At 46.3% G+C, this 24,308-nt stretch overlaps 1 protein-coding gene across 7 annotated transcripts in view; it reads right to left on the reverse strand.

Annotated features, from left to right (window-relative positions):
* LOC138165320 (acyl-coenzyme A thioesterase 11-like) overlaps positions 1-24,308 on the reverse strand; it is an 87,613-nt gene that overhangs the window by 8,585 nt on the left and 54,720 nt on the right. For all 7 annotated transcript variants that reach the window (XM_069093510.1, XM_069093511.1, XM_069093509.1 and 4 more), the window contains 7 exons: positions 19,807-19,867; positions 18,218-18,316; positions 11,939-12,074; positions 4,943-5,099; positions 2,240-2,359; positions 1,690-1,834; positions 793-848 (listed from right to left, as the gene is read on the reverse strand). In XM_069093510.1, the coding sequence (XP_068949611.1) occupies positions 793-848; positions 1,690-1,834; positions 2,240-2,359; positions 4,943-5,099; positions 11,939-12,074; positions 18,218-18,316; positions 19,807-19,867 (774 nt within the window). The remainder of the gene's footprint in view (positions 1-792; positions 849-1,689; positions 1,835-2,239; positions 2,360-4,942; positions 5,100-11,938; positions 12,075-18,217; positions 18,317-19,806; positions 19,868-24,308) is intronic.

Below are 24,308 nucleotides of genomic sequence, written 5' to 3' on the forward strand. Positions count from 1 at the left end.
TCTCTCTATTATCAGGATTGATTTGCCCAGGATCACATAGCTAGTAAGTGACTGGGATGAGCATCTGTGAAGGAGGGACTGCTTTTTCAAACCATCATTTTTAATATAGTTTAACATAGTTAAATACAGTTTAACTGACTAACATAGTGCCCTGAAGCATCAAACAATGAAAGGACAGTCCCACAAAGGAAGAGGGAAAAGACCTATGGCCAGGAAAGGGAATGTCATGAACAAGCATTAAGTATCTCTTATGTGCTGGGAACTGGGATAGACCCTGGGGACAGAAGGCCAAAGAATGAAACCATCCAACCCTGCCCACTTACATCCCAGAAATGTACATTCTAATAAAGAAGATGAGTAGCGAGAGATCAGATATGTATGAACCCAAGAAAGAACAGCCTTTGGCATTCACTTTACAGTCATTATCTTTTCTGATCTTCATGACAACCTGGGTGGTTAATACCACTGGTGTTATTAGTCCCATTTCACAGATGAGGAAATTGAGGCTCAAAGGGGAGAAGGGACTTCCCCAGGGGATGTGCATAGGAGCTCTGTGGAGAATATGAAGGTCATCAGTGGGATGATGATGGTAAAGTCTGAAAGTCCAAGACTCATCCCCTCAGCACCCAGTGAGCCAGAGCTCAGAGCCAGGACAGTGCCAGGCTGAGGTCTGGATACAGCTCCAGGGAGCTGGTATGGAAGCAAGAACTTGGCAATGGCAAGAGGGGGTGGTGGCCGCCAAAGAACAGTGGTCTGAAAACTGCTTTGTGCCTGCCTTATGCCCTCTCTCACCTGTCCAGTCTCATCTTCTTTCTAGCGCTGGCCTCCCTATAGCGACGCTCACCTTCCTGAAGGAGAGAGAAAAGCAGAGATAAGTCTAGATGAGCAATCAGCTAGGCTGCCAAGGGCCCAGAGAGCAGGGCAGGGGCACCTTCAGGACATGCTCAGGCAGGGCCGGTTAGGTTATCCCCTCACTCTGACATGGGCCTGCAGTCTCCATCCCTGGCCTCCCACACAGGCCTCCTGGCACCTGCCTGATGAAAGTCAGGCTCCTTCCTGAAATGCCTTGGGGTGGGGGATGAACAGAGAATCTCTCTTTCATCTTTATTGACCCCTACCTTGTCTCACACTGTTTCTCCCTTCTAAATTAGACCATAGATAGTAAAGAACTTTGTACACTACAAATGGCCCAGCCCACCTCATCCACCATACCCAGCAAGCTATTGCTGCCAGTAGAGGGGATGGAGCCTCACCACGCCCTCCGCTTCCTCACCAAGCCCTCTGCTTCCTCACCAAGCCCTCCTCTCTCCCACCAAGCCCTCCTCTCCCTCTCCAAGCCCTCCTCCTCCCACCAAGTCATGTGTTCCTTCACTAAGCCATTCACTCCCTCATCCTGCCCTCCTTGGTGTGGCCCTATGTCAGAAAGATGACCAGAGGTTCCTGAGGTAGGCACAGGATGGAGAAGCCTGAACTGTTCCATTGGGGACTGACCCCACATCCTCAGTCTCACCCACAACAAAACTTAGTTCAAGTGAAAGGGTCTAGTACCCAGCTGCCAAGAGAAGGTAAGCTCCCCAAGGGGAGGGACAATTTGCTTTTTTTGATCTTTGCTCCCCCAGTATCAACCCCAGTACTAGGCACACAGGGAAATCTTAATAAATCCTTTTCAGATTGAAAGGAATAACTTACCTCACCGTGTGGCTGAATCCAGGGCAGGGTTATGGGCTGGTCATCTCCATCCAACACCACAAAGGTCATGAAGGCGCTGTTGAGGTGCCGAGGGCAAGACTCCATCTCCTGGTGGTAAGCTTCTACACACACCCCTACCTCCATGCTGCAGAGACACATCAGCTGGAAAGCTAAAGCCCTCCCCACCTTCCTAGGCATGCCCTAAGAAATCCCTCAGCTGCCTACTTCTTGCCACTAGAATTCCTTTGGGAAACCTTCACACGCTACTTAAATGCTGGCTTTATTATCACCATCACTATCTCTAAATTATGGGATTGGGGCAGGCAATCTCTCAAGTTCCTTTTACCTGTTCTAAGGTCCCGCCCAGCTCTGACATTCCCTGTTTTCATCCCCTCCCTCACTCTTAAAGCCAGAGTCGTCTATGAATTTCTGTGGAGTCAGCTTGTACGGTTTTTTCATTTTCGGTTCATGGTTAATTTCTGCTCTCCCCTCCCCAACATATACACATCCATCCCATTACACTGCTGTCCCTTGAAGGGTTCAGTCTCACCTGTTCTTGAAGGCATTGTTGACAATGGCCTTGAGCACCAGTCGGTCGCCAACCTGGGATGGGCCTCGAAAGTGGAACATCTCGATTGTCTTCAGGGTGGGATGGCCTTGGCACAGGCGGCTGAGATAGTCGGGGAAAGGTATGATATCAAAGCCTGGCCAGACCTGACCCAAGTGCCCATCACCCACCAAGCCCTCTGGGTATACCCATCTAAGTGGTTGATTGTCCTCCCAGAGTAGGATGGGAGTTGGGGGGTGAGGGATGGCGAAGAGAAGGGTAGAAAAGGCTTATGTAGTCACAGCAGGAAAGAGGAGGGAGTAATTGGGGTGAGGATTGTCTGCAGAGGTCCTTGGCTTAAAGTCCCCCTGCCCCAGCTCAGTCTTATTCCCACCTTTGTTTCTGAGGTCAGGCTGTTCTTTCTGCCTCCATCCCAATCCTAACTATCCTTCAAAGTCCATCTCATGGCGATACAATATGGCACAGTAGAGAGAGGACTGGACTTGGAGTTGGAAAGACCTGTGTTCAAATCCCACCTCAGACACTTAATAAAGGGTAAATCATTTAACCTCTCTGTGCCTCGGTTTCCCCTTCTGAAAAATAAGGGGGTTGGACTCAGTAGACACTAAAGTCTCTTCTGATCATCCCAGCTTTCTGCTAGGAAATTTTCCTCAACTACCCCCCTTCTCTCCCTCCATTATCAATTCAGCAAGCATCTATTGGGTACCTATGGGGTATAAGGCATTGTGCTAGGGGCACAAACACAAAGAATTGTACAGTCCCTGTCCTCAAGGAGCTTACACTCTCCAGGGAGGAATATGATGCAGAGAAGAAGGCTACATTAGGGGTCTAAGGAACTGGTTTTGACAGAACACTGGTGTGATTCTAAGCAAATCACTTTGTATCTCTGGGTTTCAGTTTAATGATCCGTAAAACAAGGGAGTTGGCTTCATTTCCCCCAACTCACTCATCAAGATGAGTTGGAATACTCCTTGTTCCCCATGGCCACTTTCTTATTCTCACTATGTACCTATCGCTCAGTAACATCTTCTCCTTTGAGGTTCATGGAATTCCTATCTACTGCCCAATCACAATACTGTAGCTGTTCTCTACAGACACCCCCCCCCAAGAAACTCCCCTTCCTCCCTCAATGAGTTCAGTGCCTGCTCACAATGTTTCTCTATTCTCCAATTCCTTCTCTCATCTGGGGGACTTCAATATACATATTGATATCCCTTCACACACCCTAAACTTCCAGTTCCTCAGCTTCCTTACTTCTCATGACCTACTTCTCCACCCCACCTCAGCCATACACGATGATGGTCATACACTTGATTGCCCATAGACATACCTCCCCCATGTTCAAGAATTCCAAAATCTCCTTCTCTGGTCAGAACCTGCTGGCTTTCCACCTCTCCCTCTGCCTTCCCTTCCCAAGACCTTCTCTTCATCCACACCATGACCTTCAGTCCTCAATCCCATGGTTCTCTTCCAGACCATCACCACTTCTCTAGTGGCTCTCTCCTCTTTTCCTCATCTTGATACCCTGTCTCTTCTTGAGTCCTTGACCATTTGATCATATCACCAATTGTGCCCCGCCAAGCCTCAGCCTTGGGTCACACCCACCATTTCCCACTTTTGCTCCTAGTCATGTGTTGTCAAAAGAAATTGGAGAAATGGGGCAGCTAGGTGGCACCGTGAATAGAGCACCAGCCCTGGAGTCAGGAGGACCTGAGTTCAAATCCAGCCTCAGACATGTAACACTAGCCGTGTGACATTGGGCAAGTCACTTAACCCCAATTGCCCTGCCTTCCCCCTCCAAAAAGCAAAAAAAAGAAAAGAAAGAAATTGGAGAAAAATCACAAAATCATGCTGACAAATTTATGTTCCATAACCTCAAATGGGTCCTTGTTGCCGCTGGAAATCCTTTCACACTTCCTTAATTAACTTGTTATCCCACCTATCATGGCTTTTCTAAACCTTTTCATCTCTCCCCAAGCATCCCATAGTCCCCTTCTCCCACCTTCTCAGGGGAAAACTTTGCCTTGTATTTCACAAAAAAAAATGGAAGTCATTTGAAAAGAGCTCCCTCTTCTCTCATCCCCCAGATGCCTTCTGCCACAATTGCCTCCTTCATCTGTCTCAGATGAAGAGGTGGGCCTTCTCCTTGCCAAGGGAAACCCCTCTACCTGTACAAGTAATCCCATTCCAGCCTGTCTCCTCCAGCAGAATACCCTCTTCACCATCCCTATTCTCCCACTTATCTGTGATTTCTCCCTCTCTACTGGTTTCCTCCCTACTGCCTACAAATATGCCCATGTCTCCCTTTATCCTCAAAAAATCCACACTTCACCCTTCCATTCCTGCTTCCTCTATCTCTCCTCTCTTTGTGGCTAAACTTCAGAAAGATAGCCACAACAGATGCCTCCACTTTCCTTCCTCTCTTCTTAACTCTCTGCAGTCTGGTTTCTTACCTCATCATTCAATAGAAACTACTTTCTCCAAAGATACTAGTGAGCTCTGAATTGTCAAACCCAGTGGAGGGGAGGATCATACTTCATGTCAATGTTCTACTAGACAAGTTCCATTCTATAATCCAACATTGGGGTGAAGGCCATGGGGCAGCAAAGTCCACTAGATGATCATGGCACCCAGGAAATATTGGGGAAGGAAGAGGGAGAGGAGGGTTATTCAGCTAGGTCTCACCTGGCTGCAATGGTGGCCACATTCTCCATCCAGGCCATGATTTGGCCACCAAAGGTGTTGCCCTGGTGGTTGGCATGGGGGGGCAGGACCAACTCCACACTCTCCACTCGGGTCTTCTCAGCGGGTACACTCCTGCTGCATTCTCTGCTCTCCACATCTGACAAGGGAGAGGGGATTGGGCTGAGGGCTTGCTGATAACCAGGAGGCACCCCTTCAGGATTCTGACTAGCTTAGTGGATGGGTGAACATGAATACACAGCTATTTGTTTTCTGTCTTTTTATCCCCAGTGCCTGGAACAGTGCCTGGAATACAGTAGGCATTTAATTAATGCTTGTTGAGTTGCATTGACTCAGTCAGATTGTATCTGAAGTTATCAGATCTGGGCACCACATTTTAGGAAAGACATTCATAATTTGGAGAGTGCTCAGAGGAAGACAATCTGGACAGTGAAGGGCCTTGAGCCTTTTGAGTCATTTGAGGATTAGTTACATGAACTGGGCATGTTTAGGCTGGAAAAGATAATACTCAGGGAGTAGAATCAATGTGTGTGAATATTTGAAGGACTGACACATAGCAGAGATACTACCTGTTCTGTTGGCCCCACAGGGCAGAACCAGGAGCAAAAGGTAGAAATTACAAAGAGGCCAACTAAGGCTCAATGTCAGGAGAAGCCTCCTAACCATGACAATTGCCCCAAAGCAGGATGAGCTTCCTGGAGAGAAAGTGGGCTCTCCTTCACTGGAGGTCTTGAAACAAAGGCTGGGGGATTCTTTTGCAGGGATAAGTCAGAACAGCATGGCCATTTTGGCTCCTCAATCTGTGATGCTGAGACTTTCTATCCATCAATCAATAAGCATTTATTAAGATCCTACTATGTGCCAGTCATTGTGTTAAACCCTTGGCATACAAAGATAAAACCCTGTCCTCCATGGCCCAGTACAAATGCATTTTCCTCACCTGGCCATAAATGACCTTTCTCCCTCGGACCCCAGAGGGCACTCTATCCACATCTGTCTAATGTACACATCTCAGCTTAGTGTCTGATTTAGCCTGCTCCTATAAGCTCATTCAATAGAAGAACTGAACTTTATCTGCACTCCAAACCTCCCCCAGGATACCAGATGTTTGCTAAATTGAACTTGTTGACATCATGGTCAGTCCCAGGGGCCAGTCCATCTCCCATTCTATTGGACAACAGGAGAATGCCTTCCTTCCTTCAAGTCAACTTTGGATCATTAAAGAATCACTTAGACCTGTGCAGAGTTCTTGGAAACCTTAGAACACTATATAAATGTTGGCTATTGTTACAATGATTCTATCTGGAAAGAGGTTAGACTAAATGATAATGGTAATTGATAGTATTATTAATTAATAAATATTATTATAATAGTATATCACATTTCTATAGCATTTTCCTCTCAACAACCCCAAAAAGTAGGTAGTGCCCTATTGTACTGATGAGGAAACTGGGGCTCAGAGAGTGGGAAAGAGTTGCCCAGGTAGAAGCAGGACCTCCCTGAGGCTCCGGCTTTCACCTTCCCCAATCCATGTAAAAGGGGACTCTAAACAAATTTTGGAGCTACAGAACCCACAAAATTACACAGAGAAGCTAACCTCCCACTGAGGACAGCCTGGCAGGCTGGCAGGAATCGGCCAGTGCAGTGCTCTGGGAGCCGAGCCCAGGCCTGCTTGAGCCAGAGGTTTTAGCCCCAGGGCGAGCCTGACCAACCACCGGCTAGAAGGACTCCAGATCACCAGCAGCTGTGGCCATTTCCAGATTCATCAACACATAGATGCAAAGGACAAAGTGAGAGGTCAGTGCAGTGTGGACTTTGGGACCAGTAGTTAGGAGAGCTTCACCTTTTGCCCCCAGGGTGAGAAGCCACTGAGACACCTGGCACAGCCAGCCAGCATCACGTGTTAGCTTCAGCTCCTGATCTGCAGAGTGTAGGGGGACTAAGCGACCAGTCTGAGGGGTAATCATTCTTGTTTTAATCTGCTTGGACCTGGATTGCAGTCTAGGGTGGAGGTCCTGGAGTGTCCAGCTTGCCAGATTGTGTGGAGGCCTCAGAGAGGGCACCCAACTAATACCTTCACCAGCTGTGAAAACCCCAGCATTTGGGACGAAAGCTCCCCTGTCTGGTGGCAGAGTCCTACTATGGCAAAAAGCCCAGGGGTCAAGTCACTGAGGGGTGACATGACCAGACAAAGGAAGCAAAACAAACAGAAGACTCCAACATTAGACTCTTATTTTGGGGACAAAAAGAAGCAAAGCATGGAACAGGAGGAAGACAGTAAAGTCAGAACTCCTGCACCAAAAGCTTCAAAGGAAAATATGATCTGGTTACAGGCCATAGAGGACCTTAAGAAGCAGATAAGAGAAGTGGAGGAAAAATTGGGAAGAGAAATGAGAACGATGCAAGAAAATTATGAAATGGGAGTCAACAGCCTGATTGAGGAAAATCACAGCTTAAAAAACAGACTAACTCAAATGGCAAAAGAAGCTCAAAAAAGCAATGAGGAGAGGAATGCCTTGAAAAGCCAAATTTGCCAGATGGAAAAAGAATCTCAAAAGCTCAATGAGGAGAATCATTCCCTTGGATTTAGATTGGAGCAAAGGGAAGCTAGTGACTTTAAGAAAAATCAAGATAATGTTAAACAGATCCAAACAAATGAAATAATAGAAGGCAATGTGAAATATCTCATGGAAAAAACCACTGACCTGGAAAATAGATCCAGGAGAGATAATTTAAAAATTATTGGTCTACCTGAAAGCCATGATCAGGGAAAGAACCTAAAAATCATCCTCCAAGAAATTCTCAAGGAAAATTGCCCTGATGCTTTAGAACCAAAAGGCAAAATAGAGGTTGAAAGAATCCACTGATCACCTCCTGAAAAAGATCCCAAAAAGAAAACTCTTAGGAATATTATAGCCAGGTTCCAGAATTCCCAGATCAAGGAGAGAATATTACAAGCAGTCAGGAAGAAACAATTTGAATATTGTGAAAACACAATCAGTATAACACAGGATCTGGCAGCTTTTACACTGAGGGATCGAAGGGCCTGGAATAGGATATTCCAGAGGGCAGAGGAGCTGGGATTAAAACCAAGAATCACCTACCCAGCAAAACTGAGCATCATATTTCAGGGGGAAATATGGTCATTCAGTGGAATAGAGGACTTTCAAACATTCTTAATGAAAAAAACAGAGTTGAATAGAAAATTTGACACCCAGATACAAGAAGCAAGAGAAGCTTGAGAAGGTAAACAGGGAAAATAAATCATCAGCCACTGACCAAAGTTGAACTATTAACATTCCTACATGGGAAAACAACAATTGTAATTGATGAAACTTTTGTCAGTATGAAAATAGTTGAAGGGAATATAAATATAAATATATATATATATATGTCTATTTTGGAGGGTATACAGGAATATGAATACATGTGTGAATGTGTGTATATATGCTTACAGGTATACATAGATAGAGGGCACAGGACCAATTTAATAGGAAGGGATGATACTTAAAATGTGAAATTAAGAGGTGAGAGAGGAATATAATGAGAGGAGATGGAGAGAGACAGAATGGGGTAAACTATCTCATACAGAAGAGGCAAGGGAAAAGGGTTACAATGGAGGGGAAGAATAGGAAGGCAAAAGGGAATGAGTCAACCTTATTCTCATTGAATTTGGCTCAGGGAGGGAATGACATACACACTAAATAGGGTATCTCACCCTACAGGAAAGTAGGGGGAAGAGGATGAGAGGGGGGATGATGGAAGGAAGGGCAGGCAGGGGGGGGAGGGAAGTTGGAAGCACCCACTGTTGAAAAGGGACATCAAAGTAGAGAATAGAACAAGTGGGTGGTGGGATAGGAGGGAGGGAAATATAGTCAGTCTTTTACAATATATCTACTATGCTATTGTTTTGCATTAGCTACACATGTGCAATCTATACGGAACTGCTTATTTTCCCAGTAAGGGTGGGTGACAAGGGAGGAAGGGAATGAATCTGGAATTCAAAGTTTTAAAATCAAATGTTTAAAATTATATATACATATATACTATTATTAATACTATCTTACATGTAATTGGGAAAGAAGATATACAGGCACTGGGGCATAGAGATCCACCATGCCCTACTGGAAAAGTCTAAGGGGGAATGGAAGAAAATATGGGAGAGAGCAGATTGGAGGAGGGGATATCCTGTGGGACTGCTCTTCTGCAGTGGTGGGTAGGGGGAAAATGGGGAGAAAATTTGAAACTCAAAATCTGGCAGAAATTAATGATGTAAATCAGAAGTTAATTAAGCCTTTGAAAAATGAAAAAAATATATGAGTTGCCCAGGGTTACACAGCTGTGAGTAATGGAGACAAGATTTGAATTCAGGCTCTCCAGTCTCCAAACCCAGGACTCTTCCACTGCCCCACATATGACTGACCATTAAGGTCCCTTATTCCACAATCCCCTCAAGCTCTGAGATTCTATGAGCCTCGAAGATATCTCCAGTTTCCCTTAAAAGCTCATAGTGGGGCAGCTAGGTGGCACAATGATTAGAGCACTATCCCTGGAGTTAGGAGGACTTAAGTTCAAATCTAGCTTCAGACATTTACCGGCTGTGTGAACCGGGGCAAGTCACTAGACCTTGTTTGCTTCAGTTTCTCTTCTGTAAAATGAGCTGGAGAAGGAAATGGCAAACCGTTCCAATGTCTTTGCCAAAAAATACCCAAATGGAGCCATGGAGAGTCAGGCAAAACTGAAAAGACCAAACATTTCCTGACTCCAGACCTGTGCATTTTCCCACCTAAGTGGTGCCCTGGGTTCTGGAGAATAAGCTATACAACACTTTCTCTGGGTCCCTCCTATGTTTTATAGACTAATCCTCTCCCATCTTGACTTCTGCTGTTGTTATTAAATCCATCTATAATTAGTGGCTAGCACATACCCAAGGCAAGAGGTAACCAAAGGCACTGGATATGAATAAACTCTCCCAGGGCATGGGGACATAATGGTGCCCATAACGTGCCAAGAACCCACAAGTAGAGAAGTACAATGGAAAGAGCACAGGGTCCAGCATCAAGGAGCTGGCTTCAAATCTAACCTCTGATCATCATTACCTATGTGACATTCATCAAGTCACTTGGACAAGTCCCTGGCCCTCATCTGGAAAATGAGGGTTAGATTAGATGGCCCCTGTAGTCCCCTCCAGCCTCAGATCTAGGGTCCTAGGATCTGAAGACCTAGGTTCAAACCTTACCTTTGATTCTTTCCACTGTGTGACTGCAGACAAATTACTTCTCTGATCCCCAGATCAGAGGTTGTTGACTTTAAAATGAAGGGCTTGATCTCCAAAGTTCCCTCCATTTGAGGGAGGTCCCTCTGAAGGACCTCCAACTTTATGGGTCTAGAATGCTTGGAAAATGTGGAGTTGACTAGAGAGACTGATGCGGATACACAGATGACTTATTGAACAACTTAAATCTTAAGAATAAATGTACAAAAGATGGAAGAGAGGTCAGGCAACAGAGAGCAGATATAACAGTAAAGTAGAGTTCAGTAAAAATAGTGTGAGGAATGCTGAATTTTAGAGTAAGCTGAGGCTGGTAAGGGAATCTAAGACCAACAAAAGTAGGTTTTTAAACTACCTGGGGGAAAGGTCATAGAAGGGATCAGACCTTTGCTTGGGGTGGACCACGAAATGCCCAATGCTCAGTTTCTCTCTTGCTTCTATACTCTTTGCCGAAGAGGATGATCTTCAGATTGAAAAGGTAACAATAAAAGTTGACTGACAGAGGTAATGCTCAAGACAAGCAAAGAGATAGCAAGATTGCTCTGCAGTCAAGTCACAAGGCCCAGGTGAACTCCATGCCTTTCTAGGCATTGACTGAATGGGCCTGAGTGATTGTTGAGCCTGTCATTGCTCTTCGGGAGATCAGCAAGAATAAGAATAATGCTACTGGACTGGAGAAGGGCAGATGTTATCACGATTTTCTAAAAAAAAAAAAGGGGGGGGGCAGAGGGCAAAAGCTTTAAACTATAGGTCAGTGAGTTTGGTTTCTACTCTAGACACAATTCTAGCACATATAACTAAAAAGATGGTGGGAGAACATCTAGAAAAGGAAGCAATGATCACCAAGAACTAGGACAGCTTCATCATGAAAAGGTATGCCAGACTAGCCCAATTTCCTTTTTTGTCAGGGTTAGTGACCCACAGACCAGGGAAATGATATAGATACAGTTATTGAGATTTTAGCAAAGCATCTGACCAAGTCTCTCATGGATGATATAGAGGCAATATAAATATAAATATATAAAGAATATGAAGACAATATAAAGAATATGAATATTCTAGAGAACCAGTGATGAAGCATGCTACCCACTTCCTGACAGATAGACAATGTACTTGAGATGCAAAACAGGACGTATTTTTTGACACAGCCAATGTAAGATTTTGTTTGGCTTAGCTATGCATATTTGTTACAAAGGTTTGACTTTTTAATTTTTTTCTTAATTTAAAAAAAATGTAAATACCCATGTTATTGAGTTCCTACAGCATGAAAATTGAAAGAGAACTCTGAGGTTATATAGTATAATCCTTCATTTTACAGAAGTGTAAACTGAGGGCAGACTTGTTCTAAACAATTATAGCAAATAACAATAGGAAGGTTTTCATCATCTAGAGCAAACCAAAAAGGAGTGGTCAGAGAGGTCAGAGGGGAATGGCCTACTCTTTGCAACTTGCATCCATTGTTCTACCCACTGGGGACCAAGCTGAGTAAGTTTAATCCCTTTTCCACACAGACCTTCAGATTCTTGACAATGGCTCTTATGTGCCCCCTGAGTCTTCTCTACTCTGAGTTATCTCTCATTTTACCTGGTATGGTTTTTAGTCTTCTCACCACCCTAGTCACCCTTCTCTGGAGTTCAATCCCAACCCATTTCTATCTGCCCACCCCATGGTCTGCTCCCACACTAGGTCCTGCAGGGGCAACTCACCATCCTGAATGACACTCTTGACCAGTAGGTCTTGGATGGTTTCTGTGTACACCAGCCTCATCCTTCGACGCTCTGCTGCCACACTGTATTCCACCTTTTCCTCCTCCGTCAGTGGCAAGATCTGTTTTAACTTCACCTGCCACCCAGAATGGAAGAGGAGCAAGGGTAAGAAGAGACTGAAATCAACAAAAAGTGAATCTACTTATATCATGGGATGATCCATGCATTGGGAGGAGACAGGGTGCAATGAAGAAGAAGGCTCCTTCTTGGAACAGAACCTTGGACAACTCCATAACATCTTTCTTCCCAAAGATCTCTCTACCACTGGCCTTTAAGACCCTGCATCCTTCCCCCTATTCCTCCCTGACCTCTCCAACCAAACACCCTACAGTAGACTTAAGAGAAAGAGACAAGGTCCACTTATTCTCTTCTTCCTCTCCTTGGAATGTGTAGTATGGAGTTCTCTATCTGGGACTTCTCATGATAGGGGAGAAAGGAACCACATGTCCCCTACACCTCCCTCTGCACATTCAGCAACAGCTTTACCCATAGCCCATAAAGCACATGCTGCCTAGGGAGCCCCCTGTTGCCCTCCTCATTTTTGTATTTCTTTCCCTAATATCCAATAGTGATCCTGAGATAGATGCTTTTAGCCTTCAGGGTGATTTCATGAGTCAGCAGCCCCTGAGTCCCTCACACAGGTGCTACTATAAGCACTTTCTGGAGAAAATGGACAATGAAAGGAAACCCAAGCCCTTCCTGGTCTCCCAGAAGACATTGACCTTATGGGAGTTGTTTGAACAATATAGAATTGAAGTAAAGGTGAAATGCCAATTCAACAGCCCCATTAAATGTCTCACATTTTAATATTTTAAGCGTCAATCTCCTGGGAGAGCCAATGGGAGTTACTGGTTACCGGATCAAGTTTTGAGTCTTTGTTAGTTCACACTTATTACTTTTTAGTGTTCTCGTAGTAGAGAAAATAAATAACTATCCTATACCTGCTTGACATTGAGTGCTTTCTATACCCTTTTGGGGAAATCCGAGAAATGAGCCAAATCTAAGCTTTCAGTGATTTTTCCACAAGGCTCTGAGGAGGGAACATAAAGAACCAAAGAGTATGAAAAAGAAACCTACCCCCTCTTTTAAATGTCAGGCCCCCTCAGGACTAAACTAGGCTATATATAAGCCCAGAGCTAGGGGCACCTTAGTGGGAGAAGACAAGTAGTCCAGGCCCCCTGGGTCCAACAATATCTGTTATTGCATATGTAAGTAGGTGATCCCCCCCAATCCCCACCCTCCTTGAATGTCAGCTCCTTGAGGGCATTTTTATATTTGTAATCCCAATGCCTGCTTGATGAATATTTGTTGATTGATTGATTTTAGCTCTAAATCCTGTGGTCCAAACAGATCCCTGTGCATCCTGGGCACACAATAAATGTTGGCAGGACTTTGCTGCTCAGGTTATGGATGCTAAGACATCTTCTTGCTCTCAGGTCACTACCATTCTACATATGCCTATAATATATTATATATTATATTAATATATAATATTATAGACTATAATATTATAATATATGATATATTATAGACTATAATATTAATTCTTCTCTAAGGTAAGACCTAGATCCTTCCCCTAGTCTCAGCCAGTTTACCAGGGGCTCAGCTGACATCAAGGAATATGCATTTATTGAGCACCCACTACAGCTGTGGTATAGTGGATAGAACACCAGGCTGAGAACCAGGAAGACTCATCTTTCTGAGTTCAAGTCTGGCCTCACACACTTCCTAGATGTGAGACCTTGGGCAAGTCACTTAACCTTGTTTGCCTCCGTTTCCTCATCTGTCAAATGAGCTGGAGAAAGAAATCAAAAACCATTCCAGTATCTTTGCCAAGAAAACCCCAAATGGCATCACAAGGAGTTGGACATGACTGAAAACAATTGAACATTACATGTCCAGCACTGTGCTAGATACCAAGGTTACAAAGATTAAAAAAGGAAGAAAAAACATGTTCTACCACTAAAGAGCCTCCATTCTCTGAGAGGAGAGAGTGTGCAGATACCTACATAAAGAGGGGCAGCTGGTCTTTGACCAATTGGTTCACTGGTGTTGAGTGAGGCAGTCACAGAAAGCAAAGGACTCATCACAGAGGTAATAAAGTGGTAATATGTTTAAGAGATGTTCAACTAATTACAAAGCTGTTTTAGCCCCCAGAGTCCCCTTACAAAGTATGGCAAAGTTTCTCTGATTGAAGCAGCAGAGGAGCATGGGGTGTGCTGACTGAAGATTGTCCCCAGCCATAGAGGTGCTTAAAATAGCTAAGGTGGCCATTCCCTGGAGTCGATGATGCAGCTTGAGAGTCTCAGGCTCAGGTCAAGATCAGGTGTATGAAATGTGGTCCCTGGGAGAGTGACAGAGTGGAGCAGTAGTTCAGAAGGGGTTTTCTTACCTCCTCGCTTTCATTAGCTATCATCTCTAGTAACAGAGATGCTCAACCAGCAGCCACACAACTAGCATCTATTAAGTACCTACTGTATGTCAGACATTCCTCTAAGTACTGGGGGTGCGAAGAAAGGCAAAAACACATCCCTGCTCTCAAAGTCTAGTGGGGAAGACAACATACAGACAACTCTTCACCAAAAAGATGCAGAAGGATAAATTGGAGATAATAAACAGAAGGAAGGCTCCAGCATTGCAAAGGGGGGAATCTGGAACAAGAAAATGTGTTGGGATTTGAAAGAAGTCAGAGAAGCTGGGAGGTAAAGATGAGGAGAGAGAAAACTCCAGGCGTGGGGGACAGCAAGCAAAAGCGATGGGTCAGGACACGAAATGTCAAAGCATACATATCATGGATGCCAGGGTCATTGGACTGACCATTAGAGTGTACGGGAGTCGGGGGGATAGGGAGAAAGGTGCATGAGCCCTGAGAAGTTAGGAAGGCATCAAGTAAGGAAGGGCGTGGAAAACCAAGCAGAAAATTGTGTATTTGATCCAGGAGGTGATCACTGGGGCTTATTGAATTGGGGCGGAATGGTCAGACCCATCAGTCAGCAAACATTTATTAAGCTCCTACCATGTGCCAGGCATTGTGCCAAGCAATGAAGGTACAAAAAAGGTAAAAGACAATGTCCCTTCTCAGATAGCTCACAGTGTGATGGGAGAGACAACATGCAAATAATTCTGTATAAACCAACTATATACAAGGATAAATTGGAGACAATCACCAGAGGGAAGGCACTGGAATTAAAGAGGACCTGGAAAGACTTCTTGTAGAATACAGGATTTTAGCTGGGTCTTCAGAGAAGCCAGAAAGCAAAGACAATGGGGAAGAGGATTCCAGGCATGGGGGACAGCCCATGAAAATCCTCAGAGCCTAGAGGAACATCTTGTTCAGAAATTATCAAAAAGATTAGTATCCCTGGATCACATGGTTCAAGAGGTGGGAAGATATAAAGTGTAAGAAGACTAGAAATGTGGGTCAAGGGTATAGGACCAGGTTATGAAGAGCTTTGAATGCCAAACAGATGATTTTATATTTGATATTGGAAGTGATGGGGACCCAGTAGAGTTGACTGAATGAGGGGTGGGGAGGAAGCATTGACGTGATCAAAGTTGTACTTTAGGGTAGTCAGTTTGACTTATTGAATGGTAACAAGGCCAGAGGAGAGAAGGGGGCATATAAAAAAGGTTAGATATGTAGAAATGATAGGATTCAACCAGTTACTAGATATAGGAGTGGGTGAGAGAAAGTAATGGGTTGAAGATGACACCTAGGCTGGGAGCCTGTGTGTCTGGAAAGACAGTGGTATCTTTGAGAGTAGTAGAGTAGTTGGGCAGAAGAGAGGGTTGGGTTAAGGTGAGTTCATTTAGAGCATGTTGAGATTAAGATGTCTGTGGATCAAGATATCTAAAAGTAATTAGAAATGTAAGATTGGAGGTTGAGAGAGAGGTGAGGTCCTGACAAGTAGATATAAGAGCCATCTGCAAAGAGATCATTGAAACCATGGAAACTGATGAGATCATCAAGTGAAGAAGAGAAAAAGGTTTGGGACAGAACTTTGGGGACCTGCACTGTTAGCTGGTCTGACTGGGAGGAGAATCCAGCAAAGAAGACTGAGAAGGAGCAGCCAGAGAGGTAGGAGGAGAACCAGGAGAGAGTGGTGTCCCTGAAAACTGGAGCCAGAGTCAATAAGAAGTTTGTTAGACTTCTGCACTCTTCCCTAAAGAAAGACCAGCAACCTAGAACCTCCCTCTGTCTCATTCAGTCTGCCAGGGGCTCTGCTGGAATAAACAAGTGTTTATTAAATGCCTACTATGTTCCTGGAATGGTACTAAGTGTTTGGAGGAATTCATATATCAAAATGAAGTAATCCCTGCCCTCAAGGAGCCAAAATTATATAAGAGGGACAATCCTGGGCAAGTCACTTAAGCTTCCCCGTGCCTCTGTTTCTTCATCTATAAAATGGAGACAATATCAGCTGCCTCAAAGGGTTGTTGCAAGGATCAATGAGATAATGTAGGTAAAGCATTTTGCAAACCTTAAAGCTCTATGTAAATGCCAGCTATTATTGTCATCAGCAAGTTGATGGTCGTGATTATAATAATAGTATAGGTTATGGCATTGTGGTTCAAACCAGATGCTTCCCCCAGGAATGATTAACTGAGCCAGAGATTAGGGTCTAATTATCTAGGCAATTATGTTCCTTACCTAGGCTATGTTATTTCCCCCTACTCCTCTGCTCAGCCCCAGCCAGCCCAGGCTCCTGGCCATCCCTGAACTCAACTATGTTTGTCCCTACTCCATCTCCTTTTCTACCAAAGCCTGTGCCTAAAATGCCTTCTCACAAGTCCCCACTTGTTGAAATCATTCGACTCACAGCTCAAGAGTCACCTCTTCCAGGCTGCCTTCCATGAATGCTGAGAGCCACCTCCCCTGCCTGGTCTCTCAGGCTCAAAGGAACAATGTCACACAACTGGACAGATTGCAAATCACAGCGACACTAAGGTTTGCAAAGCACTTTGCAAATGTTACCTCAGTTTACCACAGTCGCCCTGAGATGTAAGGTGTTACTATTATCCTCCCTCTGCAGATGAGGAAACAGAGGCAGATGGAGGGGAAGCTCCTTGTTCTGAGCCACTCTGCTAGTGAGAGTCTGAGATAGGATTAGAACTCTGGTCTCCCTGACTCCAGGCTCAGTGCTCTCTCCAATGCATCCCCCAGCTGCCTCAAAGTCCATCAGAAAATTTAGTCACTGTGACACATTGGGAAAATCAATTCCTAGTCTCTGTTTTCTCTATAAAATGAGAATTGGGCTAGATGACCCCTTTGTGAGGAAGGAGAGTTTCATTCATTGTTATCTGTCCTCAGCACCTAGGACAGTGCCTGGTACCTTAAAGGGGCTGAATAAATAAATCGTGGATTGATTGATTGATTGATTGAGGGCAAGAGTCTTCAGGGGTCACTGGCTGAACCTATACCTGAAAACCAAACTCTACTAGAACATACTAGACAAGAGATCACACCACCCCTGCTTGAGGGACCTCCAGGGATGGGGGCATACACTAACTGGGGAGGCAGCCCGTCCTATCCTGGGACAACTGCAACTGTTAGGGATTTCTTCATGATATCAAATCTCCATGCTTTTTGTTCTGTTTTCTGCTCCTGGTTCTGCTCTCTGGGATTACAGAGGATAAATTTAATCCCACTTTCACTTACTAGCACTTCAAATAATGAAGATGGCCATCAGCTCTCAGGTCCCTTCCCCCACCTTCCTCACCCCAGGCTTCTTTTTCCAGCTTCTTCCTCCAATCCTCATACAGGAGGAATTGAAGTAAGGTGGAAAGCATTCCAAGATCTGGGTTCAAATTCCACCTATGACATTTTTTAGCTGCTGTTATCTTGGAAAGGTTGTTTAATCCTCCCTGGGCAGCAGTTTCCCAACTATAAAATGAGGGCTTAGACCAGACAGTCCCTGAGCCCCCTCCCGTTCCTACCCCAGTCACACAACTAGGATTCAATGATCCCAGAATATAGGCTGTACCTTCCAGGCTCCTGCGAACCGTACAACTAATCCAGCCTGCCCGGTTTGGCCCTATACCATTTCATGGACATTTGCTGGACTCTGCTGGGATCACAGGCTCTCGGCCATTCCCCCTGCCCCAGGGAGCTTAACCTCTTGCTTGCCCACAAATGTGACCCACACCTACAGGGAAACCCTGTAGCAGGGGAGCTGATCATTGGCTGGATTGGAATGGTGATGGCAGCCTTCTCCCTACCTTGGAAGAGTTTCGCTGGGCCACAAATGTGGCCAGAGCTTTGCAGACGCTCCATTGCTTCTCTGTGCACGGGTCCTCTGAGGTGACCTGAATGCCCACCTAGAAGGGTAAAGACATCTAGGCTTGAGGAAGTTCAGCAATAGGTGCTTAGGGCTCCCCTCTGCCTCCCTGGGGGCTCCCAGAGCCCTAGCTCTTCGTGTGCTGGCCATGGATGAATCCACTTGCCTAGGCCAGGGCCAGGAAGAAGCCCAGTCCAGATTCCAAATGTGTTAGATACTGCAGCCTGGGGGCTCCAAGAAGGCCAAAAGGAGCAGTGGGGGCCCAGTCCAGGAGGCGATGGGGCCTCTCCATCATCCTGAAAGGGGCCTGGGACTTGGCTTTCTAGTATTTCTGACCTTATCCCACCCAGACACCTGTACTCATGGGAAATGACGCACTCCGCCAAGTGCAGCTTGGCCCAACCAGTGGAGCAGGAGATTCCATGGGGTCATGGCAGGGGTCAGAAAGCTGATGAGGAATTTGGGGGAGATTTGTGATTTACAAGAATTCCCAGTAAGGAAACTGCCTCTACCAATGCAGATCACCACCTGCCTCTACTGCTCAGCCATGTAGGGTTGTCTGGGGCTGGAGGAAACATTCATCTGCTTTAATATTTCAAGGAGCCTCCATGTCTGATTTCCTTGGACTAACAAAGATCACAAACCTTCCTGGCCTTAGAAAATGAACTTTAATAGTTGCTATGGTCAAAAAAAGTATTTTTGTCTCTTTGCTGCTGGCCAAGCTTGTGGAGATGAGCCTGAGCAACTGGGGGAGGCTGATGCCCACAGCCCACCAGAGCCATGCCCAGGGTGCACTGGAAGTGGGCCATGAAGGGTCCCAGGTCACTCGGCTGGTTAAGAGACATAAAGAGACTGGCTCCCAGTCCAGTGCCCTGCTTACTGCACCACACTGCCTGAATGCCCAGACAGCCCAAGAGCAAAGAACTGAGACTCAGAGTTTGGATTCTGGTTCCTAGCTCAGGGATCTTGGATAATCCATTTCCCTTCTCTGGGCCTCAGTTTCCTTATCAGAAAAGTAGGATAAAGAGTCCTTAGATCACCTGCCCCAAGGGGTAGTTATGAAGAACAGACTTTGTAAACTCCCAGGACACTATAGATATATGAGTTGTCATTAATGTTGGGCAAGAACAACCAGAGAATAGAAGTCAAGAACAAGGGTGATCAGAGGGAAGGAGAGACCCTAGTAGGGGAATGAACTTGAACTTGGAGTGCTGGGTCTAAGGCAGTAAGCAAAAAAACCACCTAGCTCCCAGCCCCTCATCCCCCCAGGATCCATCCCCCCATACACACCTGCCCTCGGCCTCCAAGCCCTCCCTCCATGCACACCTCATCCCCCAGGTTCTATCCCCTCATATACCCTTCACCCTCCCTAGCCTCCAAGCCCTCCCCACCATGAGCACCCCATCCCCCCATACACACCTGCCCTCGGCCTCCAAGCCCTTCCTCCATGCACACCTCATCCCCCCAGGCTCTAGCCCTTCATGCTCCCCTCACCCTCCCCAGCCTGCAAGCCCTCCCACACACACATACCTCCATGCTGGAGTTGAAGGCTCGGTTCACCTTGGCTTTTATGTTGACCACTTGTCCAGTTCTGGGGAGAGAAGAACAAGTGTAACACTGATCCAAGAGGCCACTTCACCCCTGCTTGACCTTGGGTGACCAGTCAGCAGCTTCCTGATCTATGGAATGAGGGGGTGAGAAGGACAGTCTCCAAATGCCTTCCGGCTCTTCTTGTGACACTAAGTTATCCAGTAGGAGGAAAGGGGAGACAAGGAAGGGAAGAATGGAGGATCCCTGCAGCCCCAGGTAGATGGGGTCACTCTGGGCAAGCTCTGCCCTGAAGGTTGGGCTTTAGGCCACACCTTCTCTGCCTCCCATAACTCCCAGGAATGGTTCCACCCCCACGGCCTGATCTCCCTTCCTTCTGACAATCTATCCATCAAGTACTTCAGGACCAGGCAGGGCCCTGTGTCCAGGCCTAGGGTCACCAATGATTTCAGAGGGTCCTTACCTGGCAAACCCAGGCCCTAGTCTGGCCACTGGTGCTACCTCTCTGGAGGTCCAGGGGTCTGACAGCTTGTGGACCAGCCCTCCACTCATTTTGACTGACCATCACTGAGAGAACATCAGAGTCGAGGGGTTAACCCCCACATGACCAGTGGGAAGAAGGGGGCTAGGGAAGGCCTAGAGAAAGGAGAGTAATGGAGGGAAAATGGTGTGGAGGCTGGGCACCTTGACTTTGGAGCCTGCTTTGCTTAAGGTTTAATGGACCCCGAGGGGCAGCAGATAAAGTGAGGGGGCATGCTGGGTGCAGAGGCAAGGGGCCTGAGTCTGAAGGCTACCTTTGACACCTACTGACCATGGGCAAGCTGCCTGATCCCTCTGAGCTTCAGTCTCCTCTGTAAAGTAAGGGGGTTGGACTAGATGGCCTTCCAACTCTAGACCTATGGCCCTGTAACCACTGAACACCCCCTTAACTTCCTATATCTCTACACACCATTTCCTGACTAATGCTCCCTTCCTTCAAAGCCCGACTCAGGTCCTCCCACCTCCAGGAAGCCTCCCCCAATTCACCCCCCAGCCAGCAGTGATATGTCCTTCATCTCACTCCTTCAGCCATAACTGTCTCTGCGCCTTCCCCTATGGTCTCTGCCCCCTATAGATAAGGCTTCATGCTTCAAAAAGCATCTTCTTCAGGCACTGAACGGCACGGCTCTGCTGGCCATGTCCAGGACCCCAGGCTCTGCCCAGCACATGCCTCTTCTCACCGGTCATCTCCCATCCCACCCTCCACCCCTCCAACTCCCAGCCTTCTTCAGCTACATTCTCTCTTGCTCTTGCTTTGGGAACAAGTATCAACAAGCATCATGGAATCCACCCAGCCATTGCTACTGTACAGGACATGACAATGGACCCTCCAGGGGCTCTGCTCACCATCTCTGGGACTCCCTTCCCTGGCTCCCTCACTCTCCTCTCTGTGTCGTCTGCCCCAATTAGATTGGAAGCTCCTCAAGGGCAGGGACGGTTTCCCTTTTTGTCTCTATATTTCAGGCATCTAGGATGATACTCATACAGAGGGTGCTTAATAAATGCATGTTAATTTATTGATTGCTCTGTGGTATTACAATCTGACTTCAAATGTCTTGTGAGATGCTTGAGAATGGGCCATTTATTTATTTATTCATTCAACCAACATTTATTAACTTCCTATTATGTAGGATACTGTGTTTGGCACTAGGAATATCAAACTGCAAAAACACCACAGGCCCTGCCTTCAAGGAGCTTATGATCACTGGGGTTGGGAGGACACAATAAAGTATGATATCTGGAAGAAAAGTGGAGACATCCTGGTGCAGAGGAGTAGATGACCTGAGTTCAAATCCCAGCCCCGCCATTTATTATCTGTGTAACTCTGGGCAAGGCTTAGTTTACTTATCTGTAAAATGAGAGGGCTGGACAAGACAAGTTGAGGTTCCCTCCAACTCTAAAGTCATCATCTTATGATAAAGGTAAATTGGGGCACAGGCCAGGAAAGAGGCAGATTACTAGGAGAAAAAGGGCACTGACCCTGAATTCAAGAAAGGTCTGGGTTCAGATCCAATCTCTTTCACCTTCCTAGGTGAGTGCCCAAAGGCAACCCACTAAATCTCTCTCAGTATCAGTTTCCCTATCTGGAAAATGGGGCTAAGAATCCCTCTTGTACCCACCACCCAGCAATGTTGTGAATATCAAATAAGATACTGTACATATAAAGTGCTTTGCTAACCTAGGTTCATTATAAACTATCAGTTGTTATTATGGTGAGACAGGAAGGAAGGAAGGAAGGAAGGAAGGAAGGAAGAAGGAAGGAAGGAAGGAAGGAAGGAAGGAAGGAAGGAAGGAAGGAAGGAAGGAAGGAAGGAAGGAAGGAAGGAAGGAAGGAAGGAAGGAAGGAAGGAAGGAAGGGAGGGAGGGAGGGAGGTAAGGAGGGAGGGAGGAATGAAGGAAATGCTCAAAGACTGTTCTAAGAAGACCATCATGAGCTCTAATATTCTCAGGCCCCTCCCAGCTATGACATCACATGGGCCATTGTATTATGTTTGAAAGAGCCCTTGATTTGGAGGCAAAAGCTTTGGGTTCAAATCCAAGAAACTCCCTTACCGATAGTGTACCCTTGGGAGGTCACTCCCTTCAAAGGCTTCCCCTTTCCTTAATGAGGATAGAATTTCCCCTTTCCTCAATGAGGGGAGCTGGGCTAGATAGGGCTGAGCAAACCTTAGGTGGGCCACCCTCAGGCCATAGAGAAGCAGGGGTAGGCCAGAAGTGACTGGTGGGCCATAGGGTTAGACCCTCCGGCTAGGAGATCTATGAAGCTTCCTCTTCAATCAGCTAAATCCTATCATCTTATTGTACTTACAATGTGTAGGGAAATGAGGATGCATTTTTCACCTATCCTGTTAACTGTGTGGAGCAAATTACTTAACCTTTCTATGTCTCAGTCTTTTAGGGGGGAAAAAAGATCTTGAAGATGCAAGTTAATTCTTTCCTTGTAGAAATTTAAATGATGGTGAAATAGTCTGAAAAAAATAAAGTCCATACCTAGCAAAAAACTTCCCAAGATACATGACTCATGAGGGCAGGAGAAAGCAACAAGCCTGGTTCCTCGGACACCTCAATCTGAGGCCCAGTAGGTCAGTAAATATTAAGTCCCTACTATGTGCCAGGCCCGGTGCTAAGAGAGACAAAAGACAGTCCCTGCCCTCAAGGAGCTTACAATCTAATGGGGAGAGACAACATGTAAACAAATATGTACAAACAAGCTACAGACAGGATGGCACAGAATTAAGAGGGCTTGGGGAAGGCTTGCTGGGATTTGAGCTGGGACTTTAAGGCACCAGAGAAGGCAGTAGGCAGAGAGATGAAGAGGGAGGGCCTTCCGGGTATGGGGCACAGCCAAAGAAAATGCCCAGAGTCTGGAGATGGAGTTTTTCTTTTGGTGAACAGCCAGAAGGCTGGTGCCACTGTATTAAGGAGAACAGGTCAGGGAGTGAGGCAGGAGACTGGAAAGGCAGAAAGGGCTGGGTTGTGAAGGGCTTTGAATGCCAAACAGAGCGCTTTGTATCTGATCGTGGAGGTGACTGGAAGCCAATGACATTTACCCAAAATGGCTCACTCATGTGAAGCTGAGGCAGGGCCCTGAGACAGGTCTCCCTCCGTTTCTCCCAGAAGCCTGCTCTTCTCTTCCTGAGGCATGGGGTTTCCCTCACTCCTCTCTGTGTCTCCTCCAGCAAGAATTTCCCACAATTCCTCCACCCATCACCCTTGGGGAACTCAGTTAAGGATCTCCTGCCTTCTCCCACACCAATTACAGGAATACCCACGACTCTGTGTGTTTGCAGGCAGACAGGTGTGCCTGTAGATGTGGCCTCCCTGGCTGGGGATCTATAGAGAGGCCCAACCCAGTTCTGAGGACCTTTTCAGTTCTAAGATGCCAGGACTCCATGACTCTGCCTGGAAAAGAGATGTTTAACTCTGCAAGGAAAGTAGAGTTCAAGGACCCTGGTGCCAATGTCAGCTCTGCAGCTGACTGCCTGATGAAGAGACAGTTGGCCTGGATGCTACCTAAGGTCAGCCCTTTTCAGCTCTGACATTCCAGTTTCTAATCCTCTGGGTCCCCTCAGTTTTCCCCAACTGCAGCCCCTTGCCTTGGTTCCTCACCCCAAAGTCACTTTTTCCTAGACCCAAACCAGGTCATGGCCTCAGCCCCAGCAAGGGATGGTAGTTGTGGCCTAGGCCCATCTTAATTAACCTCTCCCTGGGCATGAGCCAGCCAGGATGCCTGGGAAGGTTTTGCCCTACTCCTGACCTTGTCGACTCATCCATCCATTGCCCCACACTCTTTTCAGGCCTCCCTGGGGCAGCAGGGCTGGAAGGAGTCGCCACTCTTGTTTCCGATAAGCCTGTGTTACAACCTACCAGGCATAAACAAGCTCTCTCCCTTTCTCTTTCTCTCCCTCTCTCTCTCTCTCTCTCTCTCTCTCTCTCTCTCTCTC

Source organism: Petaurus breviceps, unplaced genomic scaffold (assembly GCF_028583685.1).
Source record: "Petaurus breviceps papuanus isolate PSGF00001 unplaced genomic scaffold, PetGlider_PUasm1.0 208, whole genome shotgun sequence".
In the NCBI taxonomy this organism is placed as follows: Eukaryota; Metazoa; Chordata; class Mammalia; order Diprotodontia; family Petauridae; genus Petaurus; species Petaurus breviceps.